This window comes from Telopea speciosissima, chromosome 11 (genome assembly GCF_018873765.1).
Source record: "Telopea speciosissima isolate NSW1024214 ecotype Mountain lineage chromosome 11, Tspe_v1, whole genome shotgun sequence".
In the NCBI taxonomy this organism is placed as follows: domain Eukaryota; kingdom Viridiplantae; phylum Streptophyta; class Magnoliopsida; order Proteales; family Proteaceae; genus Telopea; species Telopea speciosissima.
In genome coordinates this window covers 40077534-40090574 of record NC_057926.1, presented here as the reverse complement: position 1 = coordinate 40090574, position 13041 = coordinate 40077534, and the positions used below count along the sequence as shown (strand labels likewise).

The 13041-nt window shown below is 40.2% G+C and overlaps 1 protein-coding gene across 1 annotated transcript; it reads right to left on the bottom strand.

Moving 5' to 3' along the window:
- Positions 1 to 3145: 3145 nt before the first annotated feature.
- On the bottom strand, positions 3146 to 9815 carry LOC122646343 (dihydrolipoyllysine-residue succinyltransferase component of 2-oxoglutarate dehydrogenase complex 2, mitochondrial-like). The gene is made up of 15 exons (XM_043839880.1): positions 9799 to 9815; positions 9365 to 9441; positions 9146 to 9220; positions 8260 to 8320; positions 8118 to 8145; positions 7795 to 7865; positions 7613 to 7687; positions 7422 to 7477; positions 7281 to 7325; positions 6897 to 7160; positions 6667 to 6761; positions 6297 to 6387; positions 6084 to 6194; positions 3847 to 4041; positions 3146 to 3614 (listed from the first exon to the last, which is right to left on the bottom strand). The coding sequence occupies exons 2-15, from the start codon at positions 9413 to 9415 to the stop codon at positions 3423 to 3425; spliced, it is 1410 nt and encodes a 469-aa protein (XP_043695815.1). The 5' UTR covers positions 9416 to 9441; positions 9799 to 9815; the 3' UTR covers positions 3146 to 3422.
- Between the last annotated feature and the right edge of the window lie 3226 nt (positions 9816 to 13041).

Here is a 13041-nt window from a genome sequence, read left to right as displayed (position 1 = left end):
AACACACGATGACCATTTCGAATTCTTGATTATGACTTTTGGCTTAACGAACGCTCCATCCACCTTTCAAGCCACCATGAATTCCATATCAAGCCCTTCTTGCGCCGGTTTGTACTAGTTTTTTTTTTTATTTTTTTTATGACCTTCTGAAATATAGTTCGTCATGGTTAGAACATCTCCAACACCTGGATAAGGTCCTTAGTATCCTCAGGGCTCATCAGTTGTACACTAAGGAATCAAAGTGCACGTTTGGCCCACGTTCAATTGAGTACCTGGGACACATTGTCTCTGCATAAGGAGTTTAGATGGATTCCAGTAAAGTCTCGGCCATGTTGGATTGGCCAGTTCCCAATTCACTTAAGGAATTACGGGGTTTTTTAGGACTGACCGGTTATTATCGTCGTTTTCTGCATAGTTATGCTCAACTAGCAGCTCCACTCACGGACCTGTTTAAAAAGGGGGCTTTCCTTTGGACTTTTGTAGCTCAGTTGGCATTTGAAGCTCTAAGTCTTGCCATGACTATGACACCAATATTGAGGTTACCGGATTTCTCACTGCCTTTCACGGTGGAGGCTAATGCATCAGGCATGGGAATAGGCACAGTCTTATCTCAGGAATCTCATCATGCAGCCTTCTTTAGCAAGAAGCTCTCTCCCCGTATGCAAGCAGCATCTACATACGTACGAGAAATGTACGCTATTATGAAAGCCGTCATGAAGTGGCATCAATACCTATTGGGGAGAAATTTTATTATTAAGACGGATCAACGAAGTCTCAAGGAACTGGTCAATCAAGTTATCCAGACTCCCGAGCAGCAACATTGGTTGTCTAAACTGTTGGGGTTTGTTTTTGACATCTGCTACCGCCCAGGAAAGGATAATGCCGCAATTGATGCATTGTCGCATGCTCCATCAACTGATTCAGCTCTATTAGCCTTTAGTACCCCAGCTTTTGAATTCCTAAATCAACTAAGGCAGGGGGTTTCTTCTCATCCAAACTTATGTACCATTACCGCAGGACTGAATAGGGACCCCACAACATACCCTCATTACACCTGGCATGCTGGATTGCTTTATTATGATCAACGTTTGATGCTAGCCTCAAATTCCCCACTTAGAGAAACTTTCCTACAAGAATTCCACTCCTCCCCAGAGGGTGGTCATGCTAGTTTTCTCCGAACATTCCAACACGTGGCGACTAATTTTTACTGGAGAGAGATGCACCAGCACGTCAAGCAGTTTGTAGCCTCTTGTCTCATATGCCAGCAGATGAAGGCTCTAACTACATCCCCAGCTGGCCTTCTTCAGCCATTACCAATACCATTGGAAATTTGGGAGGATCTTTCGATGGACTTCATTACTAGGATCCCACCTTCATCAGGAAAGACAACTATCTTAGTTGTGGTGGATCGGCTAATCAAGTACACCCATTTTTGCTCCTTAGCAAGTAATTTTACTAGTACCTAGGTTGTTGGAATCTTTGCGACACAGATCACCAAATTACACGGTCTTCCCCGCTCCATTGTGAGTGATCAAGACCCACTTTTTGTTAGCAATTTTTGGCTTGAATTATTTCGATTACAAGGCACGACATTGGCCATGAGCAAAGCCTACCATCCTCAATCAGATGGGCAAACCGAAGTTGTCAACCGGTGTCTTGAAATGTATCTCCGGAGCTTCGTATTTGATACACCATCTCTGTGGGTGAAATACTTGCATTGGGCCGAATATTTGTACAACACGTCCTTCCATTCTACTGCTGGTATGACACCATTTCAGGCCATTTATGGTCAAGAAGCCCCTTCTCTCCCTCGGTACATTCCTAATGGGTCCGTTAATGCCGTGGTGGACTAGGATCTACTTTCTCGTGATGAAGTCCTTCGTACCCTCAAACTAAATTTAACCCGTGCCCAGGCAAGGATGAAGTCGCACGTAGACAAGGGGAGGACAGATAAGGAGTTTGCAGAAGGTGATTGGGTGCTGGAAGTTATGACCGTATCCGCAGAAGTCAATGGCACTCCGTGCCCATCAGAAATTAGGCAATCGATATTTTGGACCCTTTCAGATTGTGGCTCGTATAGGACGGGTCGCGCACAAGCTCGCCTTACCAACTGAGGCACTTCTTCATCCTGTTTTTCATGTCTCGCTTCTTAAACGGTACATGGGAGCGCCCCCTGAGCAAACAACTTCCTTGCCACCCTTCGTTTCTTTTGAAAACCCTGCCCCAAGGCATGCTGCTATTCTGGGTTTTCGCACACTTCGCCGCTCCGGTTGTTCTGTACCTCAGGCTTTGGTTCAGTGGGACAGCTTACCCCTTGAAGATGCATCATGTGAAGATATCTCTCTTTTGAGGCGCCTGTACCCTTCCTTGAACCTTGAGGACAAGGTTCTTGTCGTAGAAGACGACAATGATACGATAGCATTACCAGACGATGTGGATGCCAATCCTTCAGCTATAACGGCCCCACGTAGGACCACCAGAAAGGCCAAAAGACCTACTAACCTAAAGGATTACGTTTAATAGATTTGTCAGGAAACGGAATATTTGTAACAAACTTGCCAAGGAGGGAATGTTACCGTTGGGATTTGGGTTTTCCTTTTGAAAGGGATAGTAGCTGGTAAGATAGAATCTCGAGGGATTTATAAATATCTGTAACTGTGAAGATTAGGGTAACAAATGAATAGAAATCTCTTTATCTTTCCCCATTCTAGGAGGCACTACCCTCGAAGATAGCATTATCTTTCTTTTTTGCATTTTGCTCTTAGCAGATACGTTGTACCATATTGTTCATCATTAATAATCAATCCAGAATCCATCCCGGTTTTGATTATGAGTTCTTTGGTGTTGTTCCTCTGAACAAAGACTTCTAGAGTCTGAAAAGTGGAGGGACAGATCAGGTAGAGAACGCTGATGCCATATCATGGTTCAATTGAAAATGAAGCTAAATTACGTTTTACAAATGAAACCAAAAGAGCAAAATTTTAATTTGCTGTTGTCAAACACCTAGATGGATCTTTTTACCCCAAAAACAAAAAGATGGATCGTTCTTTTGGTTTAAGAATTTTGGTTCTCATTCAAAAGCAGCAGCAGCCAAACACACACAGACATGAGCATCACTAGTAATAAAACTGAAGAGATTATTTTTAACTTTACATGCTCTTATAAACTCCAAGAACTTGTAAAACGGGAATCGAACACCCATCGAACAGAAAACATTTAATATGTAATAAGTTAACTCTCCTTGCAACTTGATCATTGCAGACAGCAATTACATTACTTGCTTGAGGAGTGAATGAACAAGAGGAACCCTAACTAAATTTTAAGCTCCTGACATGGATTTATTCCATTTCAACAGAATCAAGATATATCAAAATCTCATTACTCTGAATCACTTAGTCCAGAACTTGGCAATTGGTACGCTTTCATATGTCAAGCAGCAGCCTGCGTGGATCCTCAACGACATCCTTGATACGACGTAAGAAGTAAACTGCCTCCCTTCCATCAATCAGCCTATGATCATATGTCAGTGCAATGTACATCATTGGCCGAGGAACAATATTTCCATCCACAACCATGGGGCGGTTCACTATTGAATGCATTCCCAGAATAGCCGACTGCCAAAAAATATTCAACTTGTGAGATTCCGTTTAGCTCAGCAATGGAATTCAATGAAACAAGAGGATATGCAGTTAGTATAAAGTCACTTGTATTAAACCATGCATAAATGGCCCCATCTATTTAAGTGTTGAACAGGTTTATCAGTAAATAATGCAAGGGGATCTACATAGGAACAAAAAGAAATCCACCAAAAGTACTTTGAGCCAAAGTTAGGATGGTGGTCTTTACCTGTGGAGGGTTGATGATGGGAGTACTTAACAGACTACCATAGACACCACCGTTCGATATTGTAAATGAGCCCCCAGCCATCTCGTCAATTGATATGGTGCCAGAAGTAGCCTTCTTTGCAAGAGTGTTAATTTCTTTCTCTATCTCGGCAAAGTTCATTTTTTCTGCATTGCGGAGAACTGGAACGACAAGTCCCTAGATGAAACACATGCAGTTTGGTGTAAGTTACCTGATGTTAGTCTAAGTTTCCCTAGAGTTACGTAACATCCATGGTGATATAAGCAAAACTCTCTCAACAATGTAAAGCATGAAAGAAATTTGATCAAGCCAATCAGCTCAAAATAATGTACCCACTGAAGGATAGAACCCACAAAAACTGTTGATGGGACAATTAATCCCCCTCAACCAAAAAATAATAAAATAAAAATGCAAATGTAACTGTTATATCAAGTTTGCAGAATATTAAAATATGCATAACCCAAAAGAATAATATGGGTTCCTCTCTATTTAGAACCTCTGTTCCATAAGATAGCAAGAAGCACTCAATAGAGGCGGATAAGCTTAAATGTCCTTTGCTAATTAGAAAGCAAGTTTTTAAAACTCTAGGATCAAATTGGGCGTCTCAGCCAACCTGTCGACAATGCCGATCTACTCGAATTGACTGGTACCACCGTCAAGGCGTTAACCACTGTAATATAGCCAGGATCGGGTCAGATCAACCAACCTGTCTTAGGATTGGTGGTGTCCAATCCAGTCTCCAGTGCTCATATCTAAAACCTTGTAACAATGCTTACACGTGAACTCTAGCAGGACACAACCCCTCAACACCAAGAACTTGGCCTAGTCTCACAGTAACTAGATTAGAGTGGAAAGCCCAAGCCACTTACTAGGTGGATTATATTGCCTTCTATAAATTAATGGTCCTTCAAACAATGCCTTGGATTCCTTTCACCTATTATTGGTTTTTCCCTTTTCTATACACAATATGGAAACATTAAAAGTTCAAAACAGAAATAGCATTTTCCATTTGGGCAGAGCAGCTAAGACTTCAACATCCATTAGGCATAACATATTCTCACAGGCATCAGACAAAATGACAATAGGTTTGGCAAAGTGGGAGCATTTTTTGGGCTGAGGATCGCTGACAGGCTGCGTGCAGCCTGCACTAGCACCCCATCCAATGGAACAGCACGCAGGGGCATCCGATGGGGAGCGTTTGGTCATTTCACAGCCCATTGTGAGAGGGCATAGGGGGGCTACAGGGCAGAGATCTTTTCCCTTATTTTTTATAGAATTTGTTTGATTCCCTTTTCATTAGCTTTTCACACGTTAGTTTTGCTAAAATAGTTGTTTTGGCTAAAAAGTCACAATTGAAATGGAGAAGGAAAAAAATAATAGTTCATTACGCAATATATTAGGAACAGCACACAAAGGATAACTAGAAGTTTTTCTCCTATTCTTTTTGAGAAAGATAACAAGATTTTGCAAAAGAGAGATACGCAAAGAAACAAGAGGGGAGGGACCATAAGTCTTACAAATTGATTATTTCAAAACTCCACATAGATTTTGTTTCCTAAAACTGACATTACTAAGCTCTGGATCAGATTGACACTTGGCTTTTAATGCTTTTGAGTTTTCACTAATTTCTATCCAGAACTTAAACTTGCCCTTTCCAATAGCATGCTGTCTCCAACTAAGATTGGCCATTAATATCACTAATGATACACCTGTCTTTAATAGAACAATACCTAAGATGAATTTACATCTAGGAAACTCTGAATGGACCCCGTAATTCTCTGACCAAGAACAAAAGCTAATGACTGAAGACTCAACTTCCTCAAGTGCTTTGGATAAGTACCTATCTGAAGTTTCTGTCCTTACCCATTGACCACTAATGCTACAAAGAACATTGATTGGTGAGGAAATGAATGGATGTTCTTTTTTCTTTTTTGGTAGGCAAAAGAGTTAGCTGTTATGTTAGCAGATGAAGATGGCTGAAAACCTAGGTTTATGGCATGAATCCCCAGAGACTGGACCAAAAAAAGAAGATGGAACCGTGTTCCTCCACCCCAACTGCCTTCCTCGATTCTTTTGCAGGGTTTTTTTTTTTCTTTTTGGAAGGGGGAGTGGAAAAGGGGTAGGGTAGACAAGATGGTAGTATAAATGCAGTATAAAACTAAACACTTAATTAATTAAATGGCTTTTCTGCAATTTTACTTGAGGTAGCACTGACAAACCTTAGGAGTACCAACAGCAATACTGATATCAATATAATCCCTGTATATGATATCATCACCATCGATAACTGCATTAATTATTGGCTGATTCTGAAGTCCACTAATAGCAGCCTGGAAGAAAATGATAATCATGTAAGAATCAAACAATAAATGAGTGTGCATCTGCATTCTGCTGTGGTATGCAAAGTTCATCAAGTATGATATATTACATACTTTCACAAATCCTGACATAAACCCCAACTTCACTCCATGCTTTTCCACAAAGGCATCTTTATAATCAGAACGGAGCTTCATCAAGTTGGTCCTGCATCATACAACAAATAAACAAGGGTCACAAGTGACAGGTCAGTGAAACCTTATTACCTTAGTAGTTAGTACCACTATAGAAAGACTAAGTGTCATACACACCATTAACCAAAACCATTGCAATCAATGTCAAAATATGCATTTGACTACAATTTATACAACCAAATTAAGCACCCAATAAAGCTCATTGGTCTAAAAAACAAAACCAGGTTGAGGAAATGGAGACATGATTGGTCCACATTGTAGGTGTATAAAGAGAACTTCAACTCAAACTTACATATCAACTTCATTGAATGTGGACAGCATTGCGAACGTGTTCTGAGAATCTTTCAAACGAGTTGCAACCCGCTTTCTAAGCCTTGTCATAGGAACCTGTGATCATAATTAGTTGCAAAACTATTATGGAGGCAGCACAAACAGGATTTCCTTTTCCTTGGGAGGCATACAGTTCAATATGAAACTTCGCAAAGAATGTATTTTGGTAAATAAGAAAGACATGAGACTTACTCGTCTTTCCCTTTCCTTGGGAGGAAGCTGAGGTTCTGTAGCTGAGGCTTTGGGTGGTGGTGGGGAAGGTGCTTTAGGTTTCTCCTTCACAGGAGCAGTTTCTGCTTTCACAGTGTCCTTTTCTGCAGGAGAAGGTGGCTGAGGAGCCTCTTTTTCTGGTTTCCCCTTCTCAGATGGAGCAGCCTGTGCAACACCTTCACCAGACTTTGAAATGACTGCAATCTTGGTTCCTGGTTCCACGGTATCTCCTTCTTTGGCTACAAACTACCAACAATTCAATACAGATACCAACACCACTACTTTCAGAATCTTATTTGCGCACCAAAATGAAGCAGGGAAATGTTTAATAGCTAGCAAAAAACATTCAGTTCAGTGATATCATACCTTCTGAATAACTCCCGATTCAGGACTGGAAACATCAATCGTCACCTAATTGTGAACACATAGGCATTCAGTCCCAGCAACAACCATGATCAATATTTCAGCATACATACCTGTGGGTGTATGAAGATTCACAACAAGTACCTTATCAGTTTCTACTTGAGCAATTGGCTCATCAACTTGAACAGAATCACCAGGGTCTGCACCCAACATAGGTTCCCAAGAAAAATAAAGAATTAAAGAAAGGTTCCAAAACAATTAAGGAAAAAAATACACTATGTTTTTTGCATGTATACAAACTCAATCTAATAAATACACAGAATAAAACAACATACTCTTTAAGAATTTCGCCAGTGTGCCATCAGTAATAGATTCACCCATGAAAGGGACAACAGCATCAACCAAGTCACCTAAAGCATGCCAAAGGAGCATTTACAGTTAAACTGCTTTGAGAAAAAGGAAGATCGCCAGTAAAATCTTCTAAAGGGTGGGTACTGGGTACACATGAAACACATACCATTGTCTGAAGAGAATGACCTGCTCCACACTCGTAAAGGAGAATCTGCCTGAATGAGTGCAAAAGTTTCCCTGCATATTCCCAGGGAAAAATTTAAGCCTATAGTCTGAGGAAAGAAACACACCAAGGAACAATAACAATTACATATAATAAGTTTTTGTTTCTCTCTTTGTTTTTTCACTTTTCCCTTCAGACCCCCTCCCCCCCTTTTCCCTTTTATTGGATGCATTCAGGAGACTTTTGAATCCCCTTCCACAAATATACAAGTGTCGGAGTTAGCAACACAAAGATCCTGATATCCAAAAAAAGAAATATAGGCTAACCTTAAATGCTTTGAACTAACAGTACCACCTGCAATGACATAAGATTATAGGAATTAGTTGCTAAGAATATAAGCACAAATGAATGTATCCTATCTGTCCCTCCTAATGAACAAGTAAGCCTATAACAAGTTAATAAAATTACCAAGCAAAATAGGTTGACTAATGTTCCGCACATGCTTAGATCCTCTTCCAATAAGAAAGGCCTGTAGGTATGCTTGTAAAACAAAAGGAGTAAGAAACTTCTCTAAATAAAGGCAGAAAATCGATTAAAGTTAATTAAAATGAAGATATTCTAAATATAATGGGGAGGAGTGGATGGCTGAATAAAGAAGGCATTCCCAAGTTAGTAATCAGTCTGATCAAACCACAGGGAAGGAGAAGAAAGAAAAATAATCACATTGCACTCCTAATCGAGGAAATTGATTGAAATTACTAAATGTTTCTAACAGAACGCCTAATTACTAGATACAAGGAAAATTTTGTTATATAACCCATAGAGTTCCCAAAATCCTAATTGCCTGGGGTTCATCAAGATCAACAAATGGAGTCCATCCCAGATTATAATAACGCATCACATACCAAATGTATCCCATTTTTTCGTATATGCTAAACCTTGCCTGTACCAGTATCACATAAGTTTTCTTACCCACCAACCCAAAAAAAAAAATTGGAATCCAATGATAAATAGAATCTTCGAAATATCCATACACAAAAAATGAAATCCATATTTGAAGTAAAGTTGCACTAGCATGCAAAGGAACCTGAAAAGCCTTTGACTTAAAGAATTTTCATTTAAGTGCTGGCCAAAATTTCAGTTTGGTATGCCTTTCAACACTATCAGTTTCGAGCCACCTAAAATTTTGAATATTCAAATAAATAAGCGAATTGGAGTCGCACAAAAACAACCAACAAGCAATACATCATACAAACATTTAGCAAATTCAGCTATTGATGGATGCGGGTCGGAGAGAGAACACTAGTCAACAAATCCACACCACACACGGACAGAGAGAGAGTGAGGAAAATACCTCTTTGCCTGCCGTCGAATAACTTCTCTCTGTAGACACTGCAGGTCGAATCTTCTGCAATGACTGCCCAAATATCTGAGAAAGAACACAACATAAGCTCGAGAAAAAAAAACATAAACAACTCAACCAAATGAATTTATAACTTTATTGAAATTCAACCACATAAACAGACACAAATTAACACAAACAAACAACAAATAGCAGAAGGTTAGGCTCTACCGAAGCAGATGATCCTCCGCTAGTGACTCTCCGCCTTATAATCCCCCACATCTCTACCTCGTTCCCTGGAGACTGACCTATTCAATAAAAACATATACGAACATTCTGAATTCAACAACTACATCGGATTCACCGGCAAGAAGGTTCAAAAATTAAGACAATAAATCGATCATCCTGACGGTTTTGATCTAAAAGAAATTCCATGTTTTTATTCAAAGAATTATAATTCTACTTTGAAGCTTTCGCTTCTGCAATTGGATCGAACAATAGGAAAATTTGATGAAAAATGACTAAAGGAGACTGGACAATTCAGGGTAAAAATGAAGATTTAAGAGAAAAAAATTGGCAATGAAAGACGAGATATATCATGGAAATGAAAACCCTAGTTTTTGTCAACTTAGCCATTAAAACAGACCCGAATTGAATCTCTCTACCTGGTAGAAGACGAGCAGCTTCTTCCAAACGGTAATGTCTGCGGAAGAAAGGAAATGTAATCGACCAGTGCCTAATTTGTACGGTTTAATCTGTTCTTGTCTTAGCAGGCCCTAGCATGGTAGCATGGTTTGTAATCTCGGTATCGGGAGTCTCGGTTCGGATTGGTGTATCGGATTAATATTGCTCAGAATTGGATCAAATATGACGCAGTTGCCCTTATTTTCCGTTAAAAAAGCTGTTCTTTTACCTTTTTACCCTTGTCCGTAAAGGTGTATCAGATCGGTCTCGAAATCTGTCTCATACCAAACTAATCCAGCAAACGGTGTCTTGGGCTGGTTGCTAATGCCTCTTCCTTGGGTCCCACTCCCAAGTCCCACCCTTACCTTTGCACCCCCAACCCCAGCTGCCTCTAGAACACCCACTTATTAACCTATTGGCCCTTGTTAGGGTTGACCAAAAAGAAGTTGACTCTCTAATATCAAATATTTAAAATACGTAACAACCTCTATTATTATTACTATTATTATTATTATTATTATTAACAAAAAAAAAAAATCTCTACTAATAAGAATAATAACCTTAGAGTCTTAGACTTACTATGAGTATTATCTTATGGGGGCGGTTTTCATGCACGGTCGTGTATAAGAGGAATCTTTTACACTGGATTTTAGTAACCGTTAGATTGAATTGTTTTAGTCTGAACAGTCCAAAAATAAAGTAATGATAGATACTTATCCTATACGATTACCTTTAGGTTACTCTTTCAAATACGTCTACAAGACTTTGTATTTATTGATTAAAAAAAGTGATATTTTTCTATTCCTTTTGGTATTCCTCATGGAGATCTCAACCAGGGAACCAGGCAAACCCACTGGAGATTGCATTGTCACTGGCATCCAAGAAGGTGAGGTTCTTGAGGGAACCCAGGTTAGGTAACTCGCCAGAGAGTTTGTTCCCCTGAAGCTCTAGTCTTTTGAGGCTAGCCAGACCCTTGAAGCTCGCTGGTATTGGGCCCTCATGTTGGTTTGAACCTCTGTAACTTGCAGGTTTTGCGGGTTATTTTCTTGGCAAATTTTCAGATTTGAACTACAAAACATTTAACTCACATAAGGTTTTTTGTGTGGATTATGTTGTTTTTTGACCGTCAGATAAAAGGGTTTTGATCGCCAGAATCTTCTGTATGTTCTTCGGGTCTTATAGATACTGGGTTGCCTGCATCGGCCACAACATGTGCTTTTATTTTTTATTTTTTATTTTTTCTGCTAGAACCTTAAAATCGAACCTTCTTCTTGTTCAAATCTTTTTTTTTCCCTGGCCATCGATCCCAGTTTCAGCTGTCGTAACAAGAGACGGTGGTATTTTGAAACCCTATAAAGGGGGGTTTTCCCTGAATCTTGCTTGTTAGGTTTTACTGGAAACCAAGGTAGGGGTTATGGTCGCCGGAGGAGAGACGATCGTTTGCCGTTATTTTTCGAGGCTGTCAGCCCATGGTTCGGCCATCACTGGAGCCAGCGATAGTGGGTTTTCTAAAACCCTATTTGGTTTTTTGTTCTCTAGCTTTACGTTTTGGTGAAGAAGGAGAATCTACAGTTCCTTATTCCATCAGTAATAAAATAAAAACAATCTTGCTATGTCTGTCATTGGAATCAAGAAGCTCATGGTTTTCAATAGAAGAAGCCATGGGAGTTGAAAATCTGGAAGAGAAATGATAGTTTCAAATTAATGGTTTCAGATCCCCTTTAGTAATATAATAATGGGAAAGGTTTCGAGAGAGCGAGACGGCGGAGACGTGTGAGGTTGGAGATGGAGGTGGGGATTGATCCGGCCAAGGAATTATTAGCGAGGTTGAGGGTTTCCAAGTAAGGGAGGTAGTTGCAGGCGGAGGAGGAGAGTGAACCAGTGTAACCAGCTTGGTTGAGGCTGACCTCGGTGACCCGACTGATGCCAGAAATGACGGGGTCACATCGAAAACCACAGGTGAAGCGATCAGAGAAGATGTGGTCACATGGGTTGATGGAGAAATTGTTATACCCGCACCCCGGATCATAATTAATTTTTATTTTTCCCCGTGACGTGTGGTTATCACTGCCACGTATGCTGGTGAGCTGTTCTCACTAGTGGTCAAACCCAGCTACAAAATTATTGACCACAGTGCTGGTTTACCTGTGGAGGAAACTATTCGAGGTCATGGGGGACAAACCATGACAAGGAAATAGTAAGTTCTAGCCCTTAAGTTTATTTATTTACCCTTTCCCTCGATGCCCTCGAAGTGCGGGTCAAGATTTGGACCGCTCGGGCTATTTTAGTTGAGTTGGAAATATTCTATTTGTGGGTCCCACTTGCCCTGGGGAAACGCGTGAAGAGCAATTATACCCATATCATGTGGGCTCATCTTTTAATTAGGTTCTTTCCTAATTATAACTAGTGGGCAGGCCCATTAGCTTAAGAGGCCCATTGGGCTTAAGTGGCAATTTAACATGAGGGTCCATCTAACTCTATTTGACCCAAAGATGGGTTAACCCATTCCTTTACCCTAAATAAGACCATGGGTCAACCCATTAAACCCTCTTGACCCATTTAACTTAAACTATCCATTTGGCCTAATGACCCATTTATCTTGGATCCACCCATTTAATTTTTGACCCATTTAACTTAAAGGACCCAAGGTCCATTTTCTTTAAATAAGACAAAGGGGGGGGAGAAGCTTTCTTTCTCTTTATTCTCCCATCTAACCTAAATCGTGGAGGAGAGAAAGAGGAGAGAAAGGAGAAAGAAGAAAGAATAAAGAAGGAAAGAAGAAAGAAGGAAGGAGAAAAGGAGAAGGAGGAATGGAAAAGCTTGGTTGAAGGCTTGGAACCTCACCTTGTGGAGCCCTCTACGTGGAGCTTTTCTACATTGGGGAAGGTAAGCCATTGAAACCCACATATCTTCATCTATTTTGAGTTTTGAGGTTTGGAAAATGGGAGAAATTTGACTTAGGGTTCTCTTGGAACCCAAGGAATCGATGGAACCTCTAAACCTACACTATAGTGGAGTTATTTCACTCCATTACAACCTCTAAGCCTAAGCAATCTCTTTCCATTTGAGAAATTTAAGGTTTCTACCCTATTATGTCATAAATTAGATTATCTTTGTTTTTCCTCTTAAATCCATGGGATTACATGGACCTAATGAGGTCTTAGAACCCTAATGGACCTAGGAGGAAGCTTTCTTGAAGCCTCCCTACCTTTAAACCCCTTGGA